This window comes from Theropithecus gelada, chromosome 6, assembly GCF_003255815.1.
Source record: "Theropithecus gelada isolate Dixy chromosome 6, Tgel_1.0, whole genome shotgun sequence".
Lineage (NCBI taxonomy): Eukaryota > Metazoa > Chordata > Mammalia > Primates > Cercopithecidae > Theropithecus > Theropithecus gelada.
In genome coordinates, this window is record NC_037673.1 from 33,492,233 (window position 1) to 33,513,928 (window position 21,696).

General features: G+C 41.3%; 1 protein-coding gene across 2 annotated transcripts in view; it reads right to left on the reverse strand.

Moving 5' to 3' along the window:
* The window catches only part of ADAMTS12 (ADAM metallopeptidase with thrombospondin type 1 motif 12), a 366,676-nt gene that overhangs the window by 44,290 nt on the left and 300,690 nt on the right, over positions 1 to 21,696 (reverse strand). For both annotated transcript variants that reach the window (XM_025389155.1, XM_025389156.1), the window contains 2 exons: positions 18,618 to 18,744; positions 11,621 to 11,831 (listed from right to left, as the gene is read on the reverse strand). In XM_025389155.1, the coding sequence (XP_025244940.1) occupies positions 11,621 to 11,831; positions 18,618 to 18,744 (338 nt within the window). The remainder of the gene's footprint in view (positions 1 to 11,620; positions 11,832 to 18,617; positions 18,745 to 21,696) is intronic.

Here is a 21,696-nt window from a genome sequence, read left to right on the forward strand (position 1 = left end):
AAACTGAACTACGCAGCTAAAATTGTCTGCTATCTCTACATTTGGTTTCTGTGCTCTTTCAGTTTTCCACGGAAATATGTATATCCTGGAGACCAGCTGGGACTCAGTCTCAATCATTTATTCTTCACAAACTGAAAATGTAAACCATGACGTAGTCAAACTACATTCCCTTTGGGCTGTGAACCATGGATGGTGGGATCCACAATGAGTGCAATGGTTTACACAAGTCACCAAACCTTTTAAAGAGCTAGTAAGTCACATTATCTCTTTTCTGGGATTGTGATCTTATTAAATTAATGTATAATGTCTGCATATTCTCTGGAATATGAAATTTGGTATAAGGAACATTTCCCTTTATATTTAGAAAGCAACCATCATAACTCACACATTTTCCCCAGGTACCTTAAGCTCCATTTTCACTTGCCTGTGGCAGGTGGAATCAGATTAAAAGCTAGATAATCACCATACTCATACAGGTGCATAGATCCAAGACCTACTCTAAAATTTAAAGGTACATAGTTAATCAAAGGTAGGAAATAGCCTTTCCCAAGGAGTTAGGTGAATCCCTTAGCATGGCACTGAGGTATACATTGGGGTACTGGTAGGGGCCCCTCCCCAAAGTTCCCTCCATATTCTGTATGCCACGCTGAAGCCCAAGCAGCTAGACTGCCTTTGGGGGAATCCTAATGGAACGGGCCTTCCTCAGGATACATGGTGAAGAATGTTCATCGCATCAATTTCAACACATGTGGATGGCAGATACGGAGTTGCTATAAAACACGAAATGTCTAAATATTTTGAAAAATCCATACTTTTACCAAACAGTTCCATTTTTAGCTTCTCTTTCCAATGGCATTTGAAGTCAACCACCAAACAGTTGGTACTTGAACACAGACCACCCAGGGGTCTTCTCTGGTCATTTTACATTTCTTTATCATGTATCCCTGACCTCAAAGCAGGTTTCTTAAGGATGGGGACTGCATAATGATTTCAGAGGGCTGCACAGACATTATTCTGTGTGATATACACGACGTCCCTATGAGATGTACAAGGAAGGAACTGTTATTCTGCCTTCCACAAGTGAGGAACCTGAGACCCAGGAACTCACTTGAAAGGCAGCAAGTCAGTTGTAGAATAAGCATTAGCTTTATTTATTTATTTTTAATTTAATTTTATTTTATTTTTGAGACGGAGTCTCGCTCTGTCACCCAGGCTGGAGTGCAGTGGCGCGATCTCAGCTCACTGCAAGCTCTGTCTTCCATGTTCACACCATTCTCCTGCCTCAGCCTCCCGAGTAGCTGGGACTACAGGCGCCTGCCACCACACCCAGCTAATTTTTTGTATTTTTAGTAGAGACGGGGTTTCACCGTGTTAGCCATGGTCTCAATCTCCTGAGCTCATGATCCTCCCGCCTCGGCCTCCCAAAGTGCTGGGATTACAGGCGTGAGTCATCGTGCGCAGCCAGCATTAGATTTATTTTTACCCCCATCCCCAAACCTAGCGCAACACACTGTACAAGTAGCTGTCCATGGAGTTTACTCAGTGACTTTTGATTTGTGAAAAGCTACCCAAAGGCAGGAACTGTTTTTTATTCGTAATGGAATTCCAGGATAGTTCTGAGGACACAGTGATCACCTTGTACATATTAATTAAGTGACTCTTTTACCTGGAAAAAAAATCAGGAATGGAAAAATTCTCACTCATGAGCTTCTGCATTTAGTTTAAGGTCCTTGCCTTCTCAAGTTCTATTTTCAATTTTCTCTAAGTAGGAACATAATATTGACATAGAAAACTTCTCCTTTATTTTGTTTCAATCAAACATAATCACTCACTGATGTAAAACGGCTCTGTGAAATCAGCTCTTTAGAATGTACAGCTGAAGGAGTGTCCAACTGTGGATTTGGACCCAACCAGTGAAGCTGTTGACTTAAGATGTCCACAAAATATTAAAACAAGTTGCTCCAAGGTGGAACTTCCAGGTTTGTTTTGAAATAATAATAAAAATAATTTGGGCGGAAATGATGCTTAATGCACACTCATTTCCTACCAAAGTGGAGGCTACCAACTGCAAGTATCGGAGCCTGACAGGGAGGCAACAGTCTCTTCTGGCATGGTCCATGACTCACTTCTCCCTGGACCTGGAAAGGGAAGGCAGGAGGTATTTATCTTCCTGATGTGCTGCATTGTTTCTTCCCTTCTTCTGTAGGAGGATACTCTGTGCTCCATCTATTTTAGTCATGCGGAGTCCCTCTCCATTTGTTACATTCTAATCTGAACTTCTTGGATTTTCAAATCCCCACTTTGTAAAATTCATCAGTTTTGTATGTGTGAACACATTTCCATGCTGGCTGCCTCAGGCAGGCTCAATCTTGAGAGCTGACTGATAACTGAGATCCCAGCTACTGCCAACTCTTCTCAGGCAGCAGGTGACCTTCTTTTGGCTTTCCTTTCCATGAAGTATTAGACTAGATAGTAACATAATAAGAAACGCTTCTATTTTTCTTTTCTTTCTCTTCTCTTTTTCTTTTTGGTTTGTTTTGACTTGAAATGTTGCTAGTATCTCTAAAGAAGTTAGCTTTACTTGTACACTTTTACAAAAATTTTTAAAATGCAAAATTATAGGGGCATATCCCCTCCACCTCCCCAGTGAACTATGAAGTAAAAAAAAAAAAAAAAAAAAAGAAAAAACTATAAAACCTCTGAGAAATAGCTTAAATTCCCTGATCTATCATATTAACTCCCTGCGCGATTCAGTGACTAAGTCCGCTTCCTCACCTGGAAACAGAGACAGCAGCACCTACCTTTGCAGGCTACTGTGCAGATTACCTTCAACAATAGGCTTAACAGAGGTGGCATAATATATGAAGACAATTAGTGATGGAAAGCTATTATTATCACTGTTCTAATAATGATGCTGATAATAATAATAGTGATCACAACAAAAGGCTTGAGGTTCCCCAATTTCCACTGCCCTTGTGGGTGTCACACAGAACTGTCTCATTAGGGAGGTGTGAAGTGAGCAGCTGTCTTGGTGAGGTAGGTGCAGGCACATGTCTACAAGATACTGTGGAGACCCACACACCCCCTAATGGTTTACTGCTGCATGTTTTTAGATTCAGATTTCCTAAAGCTAACAGATGGATATGTGGTTTTCAAATTTACAAATAACAAGAACTAAGTAATCTTACTGATGGTGTGAATTTGCTCAACCTAAAAGAGTAAGGCAGGAGTAAAGAATAGCTACTGTATTAGTTTGTTTTCATGCTGCTATAAAGAAATACCAAGATGGGGAAATTTATAAAGGAAAAAGGTTTAATTGACTCACAGTTCTGCATAGGTGGGGAGGCCTCAGGAAACTTACAATCATGGTGGAAGAGGAAGCAAACATGTCCTTCTTCACATGGTGACAGGAGAGAGAAGTGCAGAGTGAAGAGGGGGAAAGCCCCTTATAAAACCATCAGCTCTCAAAGGACCTCACTGTCACAAGAACAGAATGGGGGAACTGCTCCCATGATCCAATCATTCCCCATGAGGTCCCTCCCTCAACACATGGGGATTACAATTTGGATTACCAGTCAAAATGAGATTTGGGTGGGGACACAGAGACAGACCACTTCAGCTATCTAGCTGGTTGCTGAGTTAAAATACATTAGATTTTAATATTTTGAAGCAGAAGATGGTTTTTGAAGAGGAGTCCCAAGTAGCAGCCTAATGGCTACATGTGGCCCACTGACATGTATTCTTTGGCTTGCTCAATCTTAAAACCCACCAATCTACCAACCAACCAACAAACAAAACACAAAAACCAAAATAGTAGCCAACATTTTTAAAATTAGAAATTTTATGTTAATAAAATTCCTGATTTTTAACTTCTCTTGGAAAAGCTGATGATCTCATCTATAGTTCTCATTCCCAAATAGCAACCCAAAACCTGATTAATGAAGACCTGGGATCTAGGAGTTTATACGTCCCTCAGTGCACCAACCTTTCATCCACATCTACTTTTCTTAGCCAGCAGACGTTGAATCTTCCAAATAACCCACGATTGCCATTCCTTAGTCCTGGGACACAGTATGCCCAGCTGGACAGTATTAGCTGTGTACCAAGCTAATTGGGCCTGAATACGAACTTGCCTTTTCTCCTAGTCACTGCAGAACAGGCATTGCTGCTTTGTATTCAGCTCCATGCTTCTTCCAGTACATCTTCCAACTGTGTTAATCTGCTCAGGAACTGTCAAGCTCTACAGATGAGATAAATGCAGTACACGACACCACACTCCAAACCCATCTCAATTGGTAGTTTCAGAATTCTCCAAAACAACTTCAGCTATGATTATCGTACACCCTTACCTCGTAATTTTGAACCCTGGACTATGCAAGCAGCATGTCAATCTGTTACCCTGCTCTCTGGGAGTCATTTTGCCCTCACTTGTCACCATCCTGGATACAGGCTTCTTGTGGGGAAACCCACCGAGAAAGGGGTTTGCTGCCAAATTTATCAACTCCACCAACCTGTGGTCCACTGTTGGGGGTGAGGAGGCTCACAATTGGCACTGAGCTATAGCGCTGAGAAAGAGTTTATTTGAAAACACAGTCGGAGTTTATCAGAGGGTTTGGGCTAAAGGGCTGAGTAGAGAAACAGTGAATACTTTGGGCATTAAAACATTGAATGCACAATCTCAGAAATTTATACATGAATAATTAACTCTCATACAAACACCAGCTTTGAAAACAAGCTAAAACACATAGGTATCTGTTTTGGGTTGAATTGTGTCTCTCTCAAAAAAGATATGTCAAAATCCCAACGCCCCCAATCTCAGAATTTGATCTTATTTGGAGAAAGGATCTTTAAAAAGGTAATCAAGTTACAAGAAGGTCATTAGGTTGGGCCTAATGGTATCCATATCAAAAGGGGAATCTGAACACAGAGATCACAGGCAGGTAGAATGTCATGTGAAGATGAAGGCAGAGGTTGGAGTGATGCATTTACAAGCCAATGAGCACCAAAGATTGACATCAAACCACCAGAAGCTGAGAGAAAGGCATGGAACAAATTGCCCTCCCAGCTTTCAGAAGGAATTCACTTTGCCAACACCTTGACCTTGATTTTGTAGCTTCTGCAGATGTGAGACAATAAATTCCTGTTGTTTAATCTGCCCCGTTTGTGGTACTTCGTTAGGGCAGCCCTCGGGAACTGAGACAGTAGCCTAGGTAATTAAAACAAATCAGACCTGATGAGGACAATCAACATAGCTCTCAGCTGGTTTTTCGTGAGTAGTTGTTGCAAAAAGAGGTGCCCATATCTGTCCTCCAGAAACCCTGGCCGAGCACAGGCTACTGTTGCCTGGGAAGAACTGAGATGTTGACACGAATGACACTCCACACCAAAAGAGGGAGTGACAAGGTCAGAATATCAGGCGGCCAGCCCCACAGGAGTGCCTGGAACTGGGGAATCCAGAGGGTCAGCGACTCTCAAAAATGTCCTTATCCCTCCATGCTCTCTCTTCCCTCAGGTGGCAGGGACTTCACATGAGTCTAGCTTTGCTTCCCACTTAGCAATAGACATAGCATTGCCTTTTGAGCCACGCCTTCTGTCCCAAGAGCCAGAGAGAGCTCATTTGTGAACATCAGCATTTGGTCTATTTGGTTACTCTGCATTCCAACACCCCTGTGATGAGCTTTGTACTGTATCGATTCTCAGTACCTTGGTTAAGTGAATGTTTTGTTTGTGTGTTTTTGTCAGGCACAGGAAGGGTCCGTTAAAGATCTTCCTAGACTCTGGGTGTGTCTGCTTTTAGAGTGTCCACCAATGTCCCATCAAATATATTCAAATGCATTTCTCGTCTCAAGTAAAATGTAACTTTTGCTATAAAAAAAAATTTGAAATTTTTTTTTCATTTCACTTTTTAAAAATGTTTATGGGTACGTAGTAGGTATATATATTTATGGGGTACATGAGATGTTTTGATGCCGGCATGCAATGTGAAATAAGCACATCATAGAGAATGGGGTATCCATCCCCTCAAGCTTTTATCCTTCCAGTTACAAACAATCTAATTATACTCTTTAAGTTATTTTAAAATGTGTAATTAAGTTATTATTAACTATAGTCATCTCATTGTGCTATCAAATCGTAGGTCTTATTCATTCTTTCTATTTTTTTTGTACCCCTTAATCATCCCCACCTTCCCTGCAAACTCTCACTACTGTTTCTAGCCTCTAGTAACCATCCTTTCACTCTCTATGTCCGTAAGTTCAATTGTTTTGATGTTTAGAGTCCTAAAATAAGTGAGAATATGCAATATTTCTTTCTGTGCCTGGCTTATTTCACTTCACATAATGATCTCCAGTTTATCCACGTTGTTGCAAATGACTGAATCTCATTCATTACTGTGGCTGGATAGTACTCCATCATGTATATGTACCACCTTTTCTTTATCTGTTCATCTGTTGAGGGACACTTAGGTTGTTTCCAAATCTTAGCTATTGTAAACAGTGCTGCAACAAACATAGGAGTGCAGATATCTCTTTGATAGACTGGTTTCCTTTCTTTTTGGTATATACCCAGCAGTGGGATTGCTGGATCACGTGGTAGCTTAACTTTTACCTTTTTGAGGAACCTCCAAACTGTTCTCCACTGTGGTTAAACTATTTACATTCCTACCAACAGTGTACGAGGGTTCCTTTTCTCCACATCCTCACCAGCATTTGTTTTTGTTGTCTTTCGGATGTAAGCCATTTTAACTGGGGTAAAAATGGTATCTCATTATAGTTTTGATATGCATTTCTCTGATGATAATGATGTTGAGCACCTTTTCATATGCCTGTTTGCCACGAGTATGCCTTCTTTTGAGAAATGTCTATTCAAATCTTTTGCGAAAGGCTTTATTTTTTTCCTGCGCTTTTGAAGTTATTCAGTGAGGGTAACATTTAATTTTGGGGAGGCTCTGATTTCTCAGCAATCGTTATGCACAGTCTGAAATTCCAACAGAATGAGAAAAGCCAGCCTACAAATCATTTCCAAACGGAAAACATTTCTTATGAATACGAAAAACTGTCATATTGCTACATTTTGCAGATATCTGAGATGCAGTATGGCAAAGTATACATTCAGAGTAGACACTGTGCTGCCTGCATTCAAATCCTGGCAACATGTGACTTTGGACAAATTTCTAAATGTTTCTATGCCTCAGTTTCTTCACTTGTATTAATAAAATGGGGCTCAATAAGTCATGGTGAAGATTAAATGTGCTAATAACCATAAAAGTACTTAATAGATACATACATAATACATAGTAACAATGCATACAAAATGCTTGGTGTGTATTTGCTATTAATATATAATTAAATATTGATTTCTGATTTTGCAGGGTCCTTTTGTTTTTATAGAAGCAATGCATGAGGTTTTTTTTTTTCAGGTCTCAAATAGTTGTACAGGCCCTTGAAAAATCTGTAGGCCAGAAGCACTGCACTTACAGTGTTTCATGCATAAAATGAATGAGCTCCTTGAGCTCAGGGAGGGGATAGGTGAAAACTTACGGGGCCACAGATCAGTTCCTTCAGCACCTTTGGGTACAACTGATGGAGCAAGGTTTGCAAAATCAGATTAGCATGGAAAATAGACTTTTGTCTTCTTGTCTGATAATAATTTAGTGAACACTGACTATTTACCAGGCACTATGCTAAGTGTTTGCATGAATTATCTTCTTCAATTCTTACAATAATCCTATGTTTCTCAATGACAACAGGCTAAGAGAGAATTAACACTGGCTCAAGGCCACACAATTAGAGATTGTCAGGGCTGGAAAATCTAGAAAAATTATCACCCATCATTACTATTAGTCTAATTACTAGGAGAAATAACATGTTGGTTTATAGTTGAGGAAACTGAGGTCCTATAAGGAAAAATCATTTTCCTAAGACTGTATAACATGCAATACAAGTTTATGCAATACAAGACCAGAACTAAGATGGTTCTCTGTGATCTCAGCCAGGACTCTTCCCACTTCCCTTTCTGCCAAGGATGTACTAATCAAACATTTATTAAGTACATGGTGGTTATCCATGCATCCATCCATCCATCCATCCATCCATCCATCCATCCATCCATCCATCCATCCATCCATCCATCCATCCAAGGAAAAAGATGGCACAGCTTTTTACAAAGTATCTGACTGAATCATTCTCTAGTTATATCCTTGGAGTCATTATTAAAAATCTCATGTAATTTTGGCAAGTTATTTTAAAGCTCTCATTGGGAGTACCAGGGGTGTCTCTTGAAGAAGAGGTACCCTTCCATCTATCAGATAGAAAGAATTATGGAACCCACTGGGCTGCCCTTGTTGCCCTGGTTGTCTGGATGCACTGGGTTAAACTGAAAGCTTCATCAGAATAACCCTATTCTTCTCATGTTTAGCATGTTGCTCTCTGCTCCCAGGCATGGCTACAACTTCCAGTTCACCACTTCAATGTCCAGAGCCCTTTTACTGTAAACTGCCTGAAATGCCTTTGGAAAGGAAAACTATATAAACAAACACACACATCCTGGCTTCTGGAGTGTCCTGTTTGCCACACATACACATTGGAACCCAGGAAGCCATGCTCTAGGGACTGTGCCCTTCACTACTAGACTGGCTGCCTCTCATAAGGCATGCCCCTGAAATGGTGTATCTGGGAAGCAAGGGAGCCACAATAACTTTGATACCTGGTCTCTATTTACAATAGAGTTCCCTTCTTTACCCTCTAAGTCCACAAAGTAGGGTGGGCAAAACCAGGATAAGATTCTTGGTAAAACCTGAGATTGGAGGTGGGAGTCAGGTATCTAGAACATAAGCTTAGAGAAAAGGGGCTGGTCACAGTGGGCAGGAAAGCCTGCCTGGGGCAGCAGGGGAGAGAACTCCCCTTTCTGATTTCTGCTGGAACAGGGAGGAGTATACCGACCTGACACGGCTGGGCCCACTCTTCCCTTACTGCTTGAGTTGGTGGAGGGCTTTGATAGGGAAGGGAGCTCATGAATGTACTTTCTCTTTCTTCTCTCTTAGGTTAGCCCAGAGAAGGCCATTTTATAGCAGTCTAGAAGGCTGTCAGTTATTGGGCCTTTTGGATCAGTAACCTTACAGTTTTAGACCATCCATGGTGACCCAAATGACACAGTGCAGACCAAATGATGGCTGAAGCACTATCCTGCTTCAAATAATGCTGGTCTCCAGACAAAATCTAGACAATAAATACTGCATGCCAAGAATCGCTATGTCATCTCTCTTTAAAAAAAGTATCTGGGCATAGTTAGAATGTCAAAGACATTTCATCATACTCCAGCAAAGTTCATTAGAAGGTTATTAGTAAGATAGCAGAGAGAAGAAAGGAAGACCCGTTTGATGGATATTTTGATACTGATTTAACTAAAAGCACTCCAATGACATCTTCTGAATGACAGCATTGGCCCAGCCTTTCTGCTCAGCTCTGTCAAGTGGAAGCTAGAAACTGTCCGTGTGTGGTCCGTTGACTGTGCAATGGCTGCATATGGAACCACAGACTCGAGTGCTTCTTACATCATGCCAACTTTTTGGTCTCTTGTTCTCCAGTTAAGACAGGTTACTACGCTTCCCATAAACATGAACACAATAAGAACTCCTCAGCCAAATCTGTAATTGCAGTCCTCTGAAAAAGCATTAAGATGTTGGCAATTAGTAAATTCTACATGACAAGAATTATTAACAGTTTTGGATGCAGCCAACACATTTTTGGTAAACAGATTTAATAGGCCAGTCACAATACTCTATTCAGCCTTATTTTGACAACACTGTAATTTACAGAAACCTAGGTTGTGGTGGACTAATAAGGCAGGACAGCCAAATGCTGTGATTATACTCCCCCAGGAATAGCAAAAAGAATGTTTGGTTTATCACTGATGTGTGTACATACATTGGTGAGTGAATCAGTAATACATCCATATTTGTATGTAGGTATATTTCTTTACATGCATATCTTTGTCCTTCCTTTTCTTTCTTTCCTTTTTTCTTTTTCTTTTCTGGATCCTATCTCTCCCACTGGATGGAAGTTCTTACCATGTAGGGACCACACTTTCTGTTTCTTTTCTTTTCTTTTTTTTTTTAATTTCACCTAGATGCCCAAGAGAACATCCTGTACAGATTCAGAAGGTAAATAAACCTAAACTGTGACATAAGCTAATAAAAGGGAGTCTTGGAAATAAGGTTTCATCAAAGCTGCTGTATTTAAATGAATGTTTTGCTTTCAAATAGGTATCTTCAGAGATGGTACCTTTGCTTATACACATTTTAGAATTCTTCTTTCAGAGCAGGTGCAAAGCAATCTGTCACATATTTATAATGAAATGTTTTTTAAACACAAAAATTTTGATCACATTATTCATTTATCCATCAGGCCCCATTCTAATTGACTTTCTGTGGCATTCTCCTGAATCAGATATTCTCCATTTTCTCCCGAGTCCTCATAGGAGTTCCTAAAATATCCTGAGCAACGGTGGCATTATTGTTATTATTATTTTGAGACAGAGTCTCACTTTCTCACCCAGGCTGAAGTACAGTGTCATGATATCAGCTTACTACAGTCTCGATCTCCCAGGCTCAAGTGATCCTCCTGCCTCAGCCCCTCCAAGTAGCTGGGACTACAGGCATGCCACCATGCCAGGCTAATTGTATTTTCAATAGAGATGGAGTTTCATCATGTTGCTTAGGCTGGTCTCAAACTCCTAAGCTCAAGTGATCCTCCTGCCTCGGCCTCCAAAAGTGCTGGGATTACAGGTGCCTGGCCAGTGGTAGCATTATTATGGAAGCATATGGCTATTCAAGGAAGCTCATAAGATAAAGTCAGCATCCATCTCTAAACACTGGCCTGTTAATTTTTAAAAAACATGTATTTTCTAGTTATTCCTTAGGTTATTCACTGAACTGCATATAGGGAAGCAGAGCTGAGGCCCTTGGAGGCTTTGGGGCCTTCCACTAATAACTGGGAACATGACAAGGCCTGACAAAACCAGATGCCAAAGTGACCCAAAGAAAATTAAAGCATGGGAGAGCTTTTCATAACCTTCCAGCTTACTGATTTCCAATTATAGTCAGATAATTAGATCAAATTAATTTGGGGAAAATGCAACATTCATCTGAACTTATGTGTCTGATAATAGATGTTATAAACCTTGGTCTGGTTTGGCCTTGACACATGGTGAACAGATGGATAATTCGAGGGTATTTTTCTTAGTGTCAAGTGACACTCTTTTGGTTTGGGTTAACTATAGTGATGTGCTGGTCAACGTTTTATAAATCACTTTTGGGGTGCGTGGGAGGTCCCTGATCTGCTACCAATGGTTTAACAACAGGCCCAGCCAAGCTTCTGATTTATTAATTAGTCATTGTGATCCTGTATTGGGGGTGGGGTGGGGCGGAATCTACCTCACCCCTGTCAGGTGGTAAGCTGACCATTGAGCAAGTGAGAGCAAGATCCCATATGAATGGAAAATGAGCAGGCCAGGGATATTTTGCAATTTTACCTAGGGTCACTTTGGATTGGATAATGAGAAGGAAGGCAGAGGCTGATGAAGCTTGAATAATGCCAGTTTCCCCTCTGAGCCCTGAGCTCACCTCACTCCAGTTGCCCACTGTCCAGTCCGACGGGCACAGGATGTCTCTGTTACAGGAAAGGAGGGTCTTGGGCTTCAGCAGGTGCTGGCAGTCTGTGGGCGGGAGAGCCTGCTCGTCAGAGCCCATGGTCTGGATGCACAGCACGGTTCGCTTCTTCTCCCCGTGGGGCCCGCATGTCGCGGAGCATGCTTCCCACTCCCCTGCCCACCACCTGCAGGCAAACATGGACATGTGAGGGAAGATCTCCAACGTAAGCATACATTCCATTCAACCACTGAGAAAGCAGGGGCAGAAATGCAGATCACAGGGCTGGGAGGGCCATGGAGACACTCCAACCCACTAGGGGGCGTGCTGCAGACAGGGCCACGGTGTCTTCAGTCATAACTCCAGAGCTCAGCAGAGTGCCTGGCATAAGCAGTTCCACGTTTTTGAATGAGAAAAAAATATATATGCATGCCCTCCCTTTTCAGTAAGAAAACTGAGGTCCAGGGTTCTGCTGTGTAACTTGAAGCAAGTTTAAGTCTCACTTTCTCATCTATTCAATGGGTGTAAAAATATATGAGCGTTGCTGCGCATTAAATGAAAGACCAGTTCATGTAAAGTGTATATAGTACAGAGCCTGACATATAACAAGAACTCAAGCATTTGTTATGATTTGTTATTTTGACCGTGCTATTGAGTAAAAGAGTCCAATTAGACTCTAGGTCTCCTGGCTCTTAATTGAATGGAAAGTAGGCACTTTAACATAAATTTTTAAATTATTTAGGAGGTGATCAATTAGGGACATTGCCTTTATTTTTTTCCCTATCTCTTGAAGTCTACTTGTTAATATTTTCACTGCTGCCTTTGATAAGAAATGAGTAGAAAAAGAATAAACTTAAATAAAATAATTTTTTTACTCAAGAATCTAGGATGTGGGCCCACTGGTTACACAGAAGTAGCTTTTGAAAATGGCAGGGAGCCATCTCTTGTCCCTCTTCTCCATTACTGTGCAAATCTTCCCCAGCACCGAAGATAGAACAGGTGTCTTCACTCAGTGTGGTTTGGGTCCATTGTTGTTCCTCTGTACAGCCCACTTTTCCATCCCTCCGTATAGTAACAAGTGGGACACTTTTATCTCTCATGGGAAAATAGTACACTGGGGGAAATCCTTCATTCCTGACTTCAAGAAAGTCTCCTGACTTGAGACAGCATTGAATTTTGGTAATTTTAAAGATAAAACTTTTTACTTTTATTTACTAAATATTGAATTTATTTCTGTATAATTTCTTTTGATTGTGACACTTTTAGTCTCAAGTTAAAAATATCAGAAGAAAGCAATTCCTCAATTCAATCATATTCTTCATTTAATAAGTAATTGAGATTACTTATTTAATCTTTGGTGTTTAACCTTAGTGGGTAAAGAGCTAATAATATTGGAACAGTATGATGTGAAACCAATAAGTGCCCCACTGTATTAATCTAATTACTCTGTCCTACCTCAGGCTTTTCTAAAGGAGGTCAGGCCAAGAGAATCTATAAAATGCCATTCTGAAAAGGCCTTAATCTGAGTTGATTGAAAGTTTAATTTATCTAAGTACTTGCTATAGGGCTTTCAGCTGTATCACTACAAAGTGATAATGGACATTCTTGTTTTCTCTTCTTGGAGTTTTCTCTACAGTCCCTTAGGGAACATATTGCCTGTGATTTTGCTGTGGTCTGAATGTGTTCCCTAAAACATATGTGTTAGACACTTAATCCTCAATATAACAGTGTTGGGAGGTGAGGTCTGATGGGAGGTGTTTAGGTCGTGAGGGCTTTACCATCATGAATGGATTAAGGCCACTTGAAAAAGGATTTGGGACACAAATATTTGTCCTCTGTTGCCCTTCCTCCTTCAGCCTTATAAGGATGCAGCAAGAAGGCCCTCGCCAGAGCAAATGCTGGTACCATGATCTTGGCCATCCAATCTCCAGAACTGTGAGAAATGTTTCTTTTTAAAAGAAATTTATTTTTTATTTTTATTTTTATAGAGAAAGGGTCTTGCTTTGTTGTCCAGGCTAGTCTTGAACTCCTGCGCTCAAGTGATCCTTCTGCCTTGGCTTCTCAAAGCTCTGGGATTACAGAGTGAGTCACCGTACCTGGCCAAGAAATAAATTTGTTCTTTATCAATTACCCAGTCTGTGGTATTCTGGTACAGCAACACAAAACGGACTAAAACAGCTTAGTCTTACTCTCACAAGATTAAAGTGAAAACCATCTTCTTTTTTGTTGTTGTTGTTGTAAAGGTCTTCCAGGCCCGGGGCTCAGGAGCCATGGTCCAGCTGTTCTCTGCTGTCCATTCATTCTTTTGGGTGTTTGCCATAACCCCACCTCTTGTAGGAGATTTCTAATAGAATACTGTTTTTATATTTATGGAGATTTTATGTTTTATCTAAATGACTAAGAGTGTGTGTGTGTGTGTGTGTGTGTGTGTGTACATGTGTGTGCCTATGTTTGAGATCTTTGAAGAGCCTGTAGTTGTTCTGGAATTCTGTAAAAGTTTACTGTAGTTTGGATATGAGTCTTCTCTGAGATCAAGTAGAAGGGATGGGTTAGAGACCCTTTGAACCTTTCTTTTATTTTTAAAATAACCCCTCTTTTATCAGTAGCTTCTACTGATTCCCCTATCAGTATGTGCTCCAACAGCGCTGATCGCCAACAAACCAGGACACCTCACTCTTTCTAAATTTCATTACTCAGAAAAATGAAAGTCCAAAACTGAATTGGTTAAACCCTTGCTGAGAATAGTAATTTCCTTTAAGAAATCAACTTTTATAATTATAATCTTTCTTTGTACGAATCTTTTTCCTAATAGAATTTACATTCCAAAATCCAATTCAACTAAACATTTCACATTCTGACAAAACCATGACTACAGTGCAAGCACTCTTACCTCCTGGTCCTGTGTACACATTATCTCCATATTCCCATTATATCCCATTCCTCCAGCCTTATTTTCCCTAGCTTTCTTGTCCCCTACACACATCATGCTCAGTCCTTTTTCCCTCTTTCATGGGCTTTTCCCAGTCTCAGTGATCTCATTCCTTTCATTTAGATCAGAAAGTCTCAATCAGCAGAGATTTCTGCAGCTTCCCTCCCCAGGGGACATGTGGGAATGTCCGAAGACATTTTTCATCATCACAAATCGGTGGTGACAGGGAAGTGGGGGTGGGTTGCTATTGGCATCTAGTGGATACAGTCCAGGGATACTGCTACACCTCCTACATTGGCACGAGACAGCTTCCCACAACAAAAAACTATCCAGCTCAAAGCAGCAATAGTGTTGAGGTTGAGAAACCTTGATTTAAGTCATATGCCATTATTCTGTGGACTGAAACCTACATATAGCTGCCACAGTTTTAAAAAATCACTGTCAGAGGTTTATTGAGTACTTTGGATATGCTAGGCACCACCACAGCTGTGATCTAGCAGAGTTTTGCTTTTCTGAAAACCAAAGTTCAGAGAGAAGTCAGTAGGGAGAAGGGACTCAAATAACCTCTTTCTGGAATCAGATATATTAAATTTTCAAAGAATTTCTTTCTTGACAGCCTTCTCTCTCCTGGAACATGCTCTATAAGGCTTTCATCCTGAAAGCCATTGGCTATGTAATACATTTTTTTATCTCTAATCAAAAGTTTTTATTAAATCTTAAAAAAATCTGTCTCAAATACTCCTTTGGGGAAGAACACAGAATGTTGAAATTGGCTGTAAAAACAAGATATTACTGAAGAAAAAATAAGATTTTTTTCTTATTTACTGAAGAAATTTCTTATTTACTGAAGATTTATTGCAGAAATAAATAAGATTAAACTTTGCACAGGAAATTTTTTGGGAAAAGAAATGACAGGTCTCAGTGATGGGTATGAACTTTTCAGAGATCATGGAAATTAGGTGACAGGAGAAGATATTGCAGCTTGAAATTCATATACAAGGAAACTAGTGAACTAAGTTTGCAAAAACAAATAATATTAGTTTATCATTTGTTCTTAAAAAAGCAAATCGCCAGGCACGTGGGCTCCTGCCTGCAATCCCAGCACTTGCAGAGGCTAAGGCGGGTGGATCACTTGAGGTCAGGAGTTTGAGATCAGTGTGGCCAACATGGTGAAACCCAATCTCTACTAAAAATACAAAAATTAGCCAGATGTGGTGGCATGCGCCTGTAATCCCAGCTACTCAGAAGGCTGGGGCAGGAGAATCGCTTGGACCTGGAGGCATGACTTAGTTTTGGAGTCAGCCTTTTCTGCGCATTCATAACATTTTTATTGTGTTTTAATGCGAGAGAAATAGTTTAAATGTAGGGGATTCTGGTTCTAGCACTGAAATCTGCTTATCTTGAGATCCTAGGCAGCAGCATGGTGTAGCAGCACATACAGAGGCAGCAGAGCAGACAATCTGGGTTCAAATCCCGACTCTAAAACTTATAGCTAAGTGACCGAGGAAAATTTTTGTGAAGGCTTTAGAGTCTTCATTTGTATAATAAGCATAAATGTATCTAAGAATTAGGGTTGCTTACAGGTTTAAATGATATGGTTATGTGGAAACAGCTTGAAAAATAGTGGGTTCTTAAAAAGTACTAGTTTTTAATGCAGGAACAGAAAACCAAACACTTCATGTTCTCACTCATAAGTGAGAGTTGAACAATAACACATGGACACAGGGATGGGAACATCACACACTGGGGCCTGTAGGGGGTTGGGGGGCAAGGGGAGGGAGAGCATTAGGACAAATACCTAATGCATGTGGGGCTTAAAACCTAGATGCAGCAAACCACCATGGCACATGTACATCTATGGAACAAACCTGCATGTTCTGCACATGTATCCCAGAACTTAAAGTAAAATGTAAAAAAAGAAGTGCTAGTTTTCTCTGCAGCCATTTCCCCTAGGGTATGGCATCAAATTTCTCTGAACCTTTATCTCCTCATATAGCACCTCAGAGTAATACCCATACCCTGTCTTATGACTATTTCATAAATATCTGTAGAAGCTAAAATGCAGTCGTAAATAAAAAGGACTTTTGTAAACTGGCCATTGATATGGTTTGGCTGTGTCCCCACCCAAATCTCAGCTTGAATTGTAGCTCCCATAATTCCCACACGTTGTGGGAGGGACCTGGTGGGAGATAATTGAATCACAGGGGCAGATTGCCCCATACTGTTCTCATGCTACTGAATAAGTCTCACAAGATTTGTTGGCTTTATTAGGGCAAATACCTTTCACTTGGCTCTCGTTTTGTCTTGTCTGTAGCCATGTAAGATATGCTTTTCGCCTTCTGCCATGACTGTGAGGCCTCCCCAGCCACTTAGAACTGTGAGTCCTTGAAACCTCTTTTTCTTTGCAAATTATCCAGTCTCGGGTATGTCTTTATTAGCAGTGTGAGAAAGGACTAATACAACCATTATATCTGAATGTTTCATAGAATTCTACTTAGCTTATCATATCCTACTTGAGAGCGCATTTTCAGAAATTGAACCTGTAAGTATTATATTATGCTAATTAACATTCTCAGGAGTCAAAAATCTCACAATTCATGAATTTTGTGGAGTAGTAGGCGATGGACTAGCTCTAAGAAAGGCTCTCTTTCCTGGCTCATTCTTCCTTCAGAAAGTAACATAACTGCAATTTCATATAAAACCTAGTGCTAGCCTTATCTTCCCTTGTCATTTCTAGTTCTTCCTGGCAAAAGAGCCACAGGAAGGAGTTAGAGCAAGGCGAGGCGATGACACATTGCTATCCTGCTTCAATAGTGGTGGGGTCCAGCTCCTACCTAGAAAAAGCCACAGAACAGAAGAGAAAATAAACCTCTCTCTGAGTTGAGAATACCTTGGCCTCTGGGTCCTGCCAGTTTGGACCGCTAAGAGACTGACATCGCTTTTTTCAAGACAAGAGTCTTGTCTTGACTCTTCTTTCTAACCTAGTTCTTGGATATTTGTCACATTCTAGCTCTTCTTTAGAATCCGCCCTGTCACCTGTTTGATTTATGATACCAATGAGTCTCCCCATTGTTTAAATGCCTCATAGTATGTCTGTGTAGAACTGGGATGAATGCTTGCTGGACTCTGCAACATAAATACATCCCTGTTTAAGGTCGCCAGAGAATACTTCCTGGAAATCAACCAATATTCCTTCCTTTCTTCCTCTTTCCTCTCCCTCTTTCCCTCCTTCTTTTCTTCTTCTCCTTCTTCCTCCTTTTTCTTTTTCCTTTCTTTTCTCTCTCTCTCTTTTTAAACATAAGCCTGGCATAATAACATCCCAACTACCTTCTAGGATCCCAATCTCTTGAACCAATGTGGTTAACAATACCCTGAATATTGCTGAATATCTCTTTAACAGTGACTGTCAACTGAGGATGATTTTACCCTGTAGTGGATATCTGTCAATGTCTGCAGACATTTTTAGTTGTCATAGCCTGGATTGGGAGGGAGGGAGTTCTACCAGCATCTAAGTAAACACAGGCCAGTAATGCTGCTAAGCCTCCTGCAATTCACAAGGCAGCCCCCCACACAAAGAGTTAGCTAGCCCCACATGTCAGTAACGTCGAGGTTGGGAAAACCTGCTCTCTGAGCCCCGTCTTCTGGGCAGCCTGAAGTACAAGTGGGCACTGTGATTAGAAGGTGCCAACCTTTCGTCTGAAGGCTGGAGTTGCACTGGTAAAGTCCTTGGAAAAGACAACTCTATTAGTGAAACTACTTTTGCGTGATCCACTTAGCATTCTCTTCACCAATGCTTTGGCACTTAGTCTTGCCAAATAATTAAACACAGAACACATCACCTTGTGAAAATACTGCTCTTGGGAGAATATGTCCTCACAGCTTGCCACAGGCTCCGACAGCATAGCCACAGAAATTTCTAACAGCGTTCTTGTGTTTATCCAAATAACAAAGCCACACATTATTTATCAGCAAGCATTGGGTCACTCTTGAGTCAGACATCACTGTAGGCAGACACACAGAGCTCCAGCTGTTAGCGATGGTTACCTGGGTGGACAAGCCTTTTCATGGCACTTCTTCTGTCTCCCATTGGGCTGTGTTTCCGGGTCACAGAATGTAGCCTTCACCATCCCACGGCCCTTCTTTATGCAATGGGCAGTCTGGCGGCGGATACCTGGGGGTCGGACAGAAAGATTCACATGTATTGAATCCTGAGCCCACATGCTCATGGTCAGGTGAGGTGCCTGACCATGTCAACGATCATGCTGACGGCTGATGGGAAAGTTGTTCAAAAGTTACTTGGTTTTTAAAGAAGGGATGAAGAATGGGGACCTCTTGTGATTCACCCTCATGCTGCAACTGGCAAGGGGAGGAGGAGAGCTTGCCTAGGAAAAACTGCAGGTCATAGAGGTAGGAGGTAAAGTCTGTTCCACAGATTACATTCCAGCCATGGAGACGACACTAACACACACATGCCAGATGGAAAATAAATGAGATTTAAATAATGAAAGTAGGCTGGGCACAGTGGCTCACACCTGTAATCCCAGCACTTTGGGAGGCAGAGGCAGGTGGATCACTTGAGGTCAGGAGTTCGAGACCAGCCTGGTCAACATGGTGAAATCCTGTCTCAACTAAAAATACAAAAATTAGCCAAGCATGGTGGTGGGCTCCTGTCATCTCAGCTACTCGGGAGGCTGAGGCAGGAGAATCGCTTGAACCCAGGAGGCGAACAGTGCAGTGAGCTGAGATCGTGCCACTGCACTCCAGCCTGGGCGACAGAGCGAGACTCCATCTCCAAAATACTACTGCTACTAATAATGAAAGTAGATGTCGTCAACAGGTGTTATGAGGCAATTGCTACATTATCAGCTTAATTAAAGGATAGAAGAGACAGGTATCTTTGTATTAGTTGAGGTCGGTAAACTCTTAGAGGCTGAAATACAATTTAAAATAATGTTGTGAAGTTTGAGATGTTATGTTTTTTAAAATACAGGGATTTCATAGCAAGGATTGATAATCCTGCTGCCTTCAGAGACCAGACAGTTAGTGCCAGTAAGGGACTCACACAGAGTCTATAGGCAAATGACGCCTTGTCCCAGGCATTGTTCAAAACTATGTGTATTTATATCATTAATATATTACCTGTTATCTATTATGATGTATAATAACTCAAACCTCTCAACAACCCAATGAGTTCAGCACCCTCATTATCATTATCTGACAGGTGAAGAAACTGAGGCACAGTGAAGTCACAAAGGTTGAGAAAGGGAAAGGACCACTGACTTTGATAACTAGGACATCATTAGCAAGGGAACATAGAGGAATGGCCAGACTGTCATTGACTGAAGTGAAGAGGCAGTGAAGAAGTAACTCAGCATCTCCCTTGTACGGGCTAGTGCTTCAATGTGACATGTGAAATATTGGGTGAGAATACTAAAGACTAAGACCGCTGAAAGGCAGAGCAATCTGTACAAAGGCTGGCACCCTGAGCTCTCAGGATGTCTAGACCTTGTGTGGGCTCATTGGTGTACAGAACTCCAGAACTGGAAAGGCCCTGAGCAATCCAGTGAGCTGATCACCTCCTCACTTTACTGCCGAGGACACTGAGGGGCTTTCCCACAGTCACACAGCTGGCAAGACTGACCTGGAATCTGCTGTCCTACCACCCACCACCTCGTGCTGCCTCAGCATGGACTCGTTTCAGCCAAATCCCCCTGATGCCAGATGGCATCTTGTCACTTAAAAAAGTGTCAGAGGGGGTTGCAAAACAGTAAGTAAATCCTTTAAAAAAGAACATTTTTTTTTTTGAGAAAATTGTGTTTTCAATAGAAAAGTAAACCTTCAACCACTCAGGCTTTCTCAACTAACAGATGTCAGTGGAATAGAGAGTTGGATCGTTGACATCAGAGAAGCTGACATGCATCTGCCATTGGAGAGTGGGGAAAAAAGAAGTTTAGCTGCTTAGAAGTTTCATTAAAGCTTGGGTGGTTTGGCAAATTCTTGATGTCAAAACATGAAAAGGACTGTCAGATGACTGTAACAGGTTGGAAACATTCCCAAAAGGCTTGTATGTGTGCATGAATAGCAAAGATAAGTGTGCTTAGTGTTCCTGTCTCCAGAATGGCACAAAACCTTACATAAAATCCCCTTCGGAAAGTTCATAACATTGCATAGGTCAATCCACTGCACCAGCTGGGAGATGAACGGATAGGCCAGGCAGATGTCATCAAGGGCAAAAGGAAAAGGGATAACTATGTGTCAGAGTTTCTCCACTGACATTAACGGTCCTGGTGACCATTACTCTTCTCTCGGCAACTGCATTCTTATATACAACAGCCCTTGTATGTGCCAGGTACCAAGCTAAGCCCAATCTTCCAATGAGGGCCCCAACCCAGTAGGTCGACTTCCCTGACGTTACAGGATAGCAATACCTGGCCAAGTGCTTCTTTCTCATCTGATGCTTGTGTGTTCGTTTGGTAACATTTAATTTATTGATTCATTTCTTATCTATTTCTGGTTAAATGATAAAAAAAAAAAGAAAGTAAATAGAATCCAAGGGTCCTGAGTTCTAGTCCCTACTTTCCCTTCTACACAACACTGGGTTTAGTCTGTGGGAAAATGAGAACAGTGATATTCACGCTGTTGGAGGGCAGGAAGCTCAGCTAGTTTATCCTGGAAGTATCTCTTACATTTTAAAAGTGATGCTCCATAAAGGGAAGACAAAGTTTAATCATTGGAAACCTTGGATAATGAAAGGATCTGGTTAATATAATTTTATGGTTAACCTAGAAAATGGTTTGTTGCAACGATTGTCAGAATGTTTCAAAATGATACTAGTTCATATTGCCTTCGTGAGTGCGCACGTGGCAGCTCATATTTTCCAAAGGTGGCTGCAATAATATTCTCCCGTTCAGCATGCTCTTCTACAACATGACCTTGTCATCCCTCGCTGAGACACTGAGTCTAATTCCTCTGGCCTTGAACTAAATGCGGAAGTGATGCTGTGTGACTTCAGAGGCCAGATTAGAAAAGGCCAAGCAATTTCATCCGCTGCATCTGTGTCTCACTCTCAGGACACTCCAGCTACCACAGTGGGGAAACTCAGCGCCCTTGGAATGGCCACATG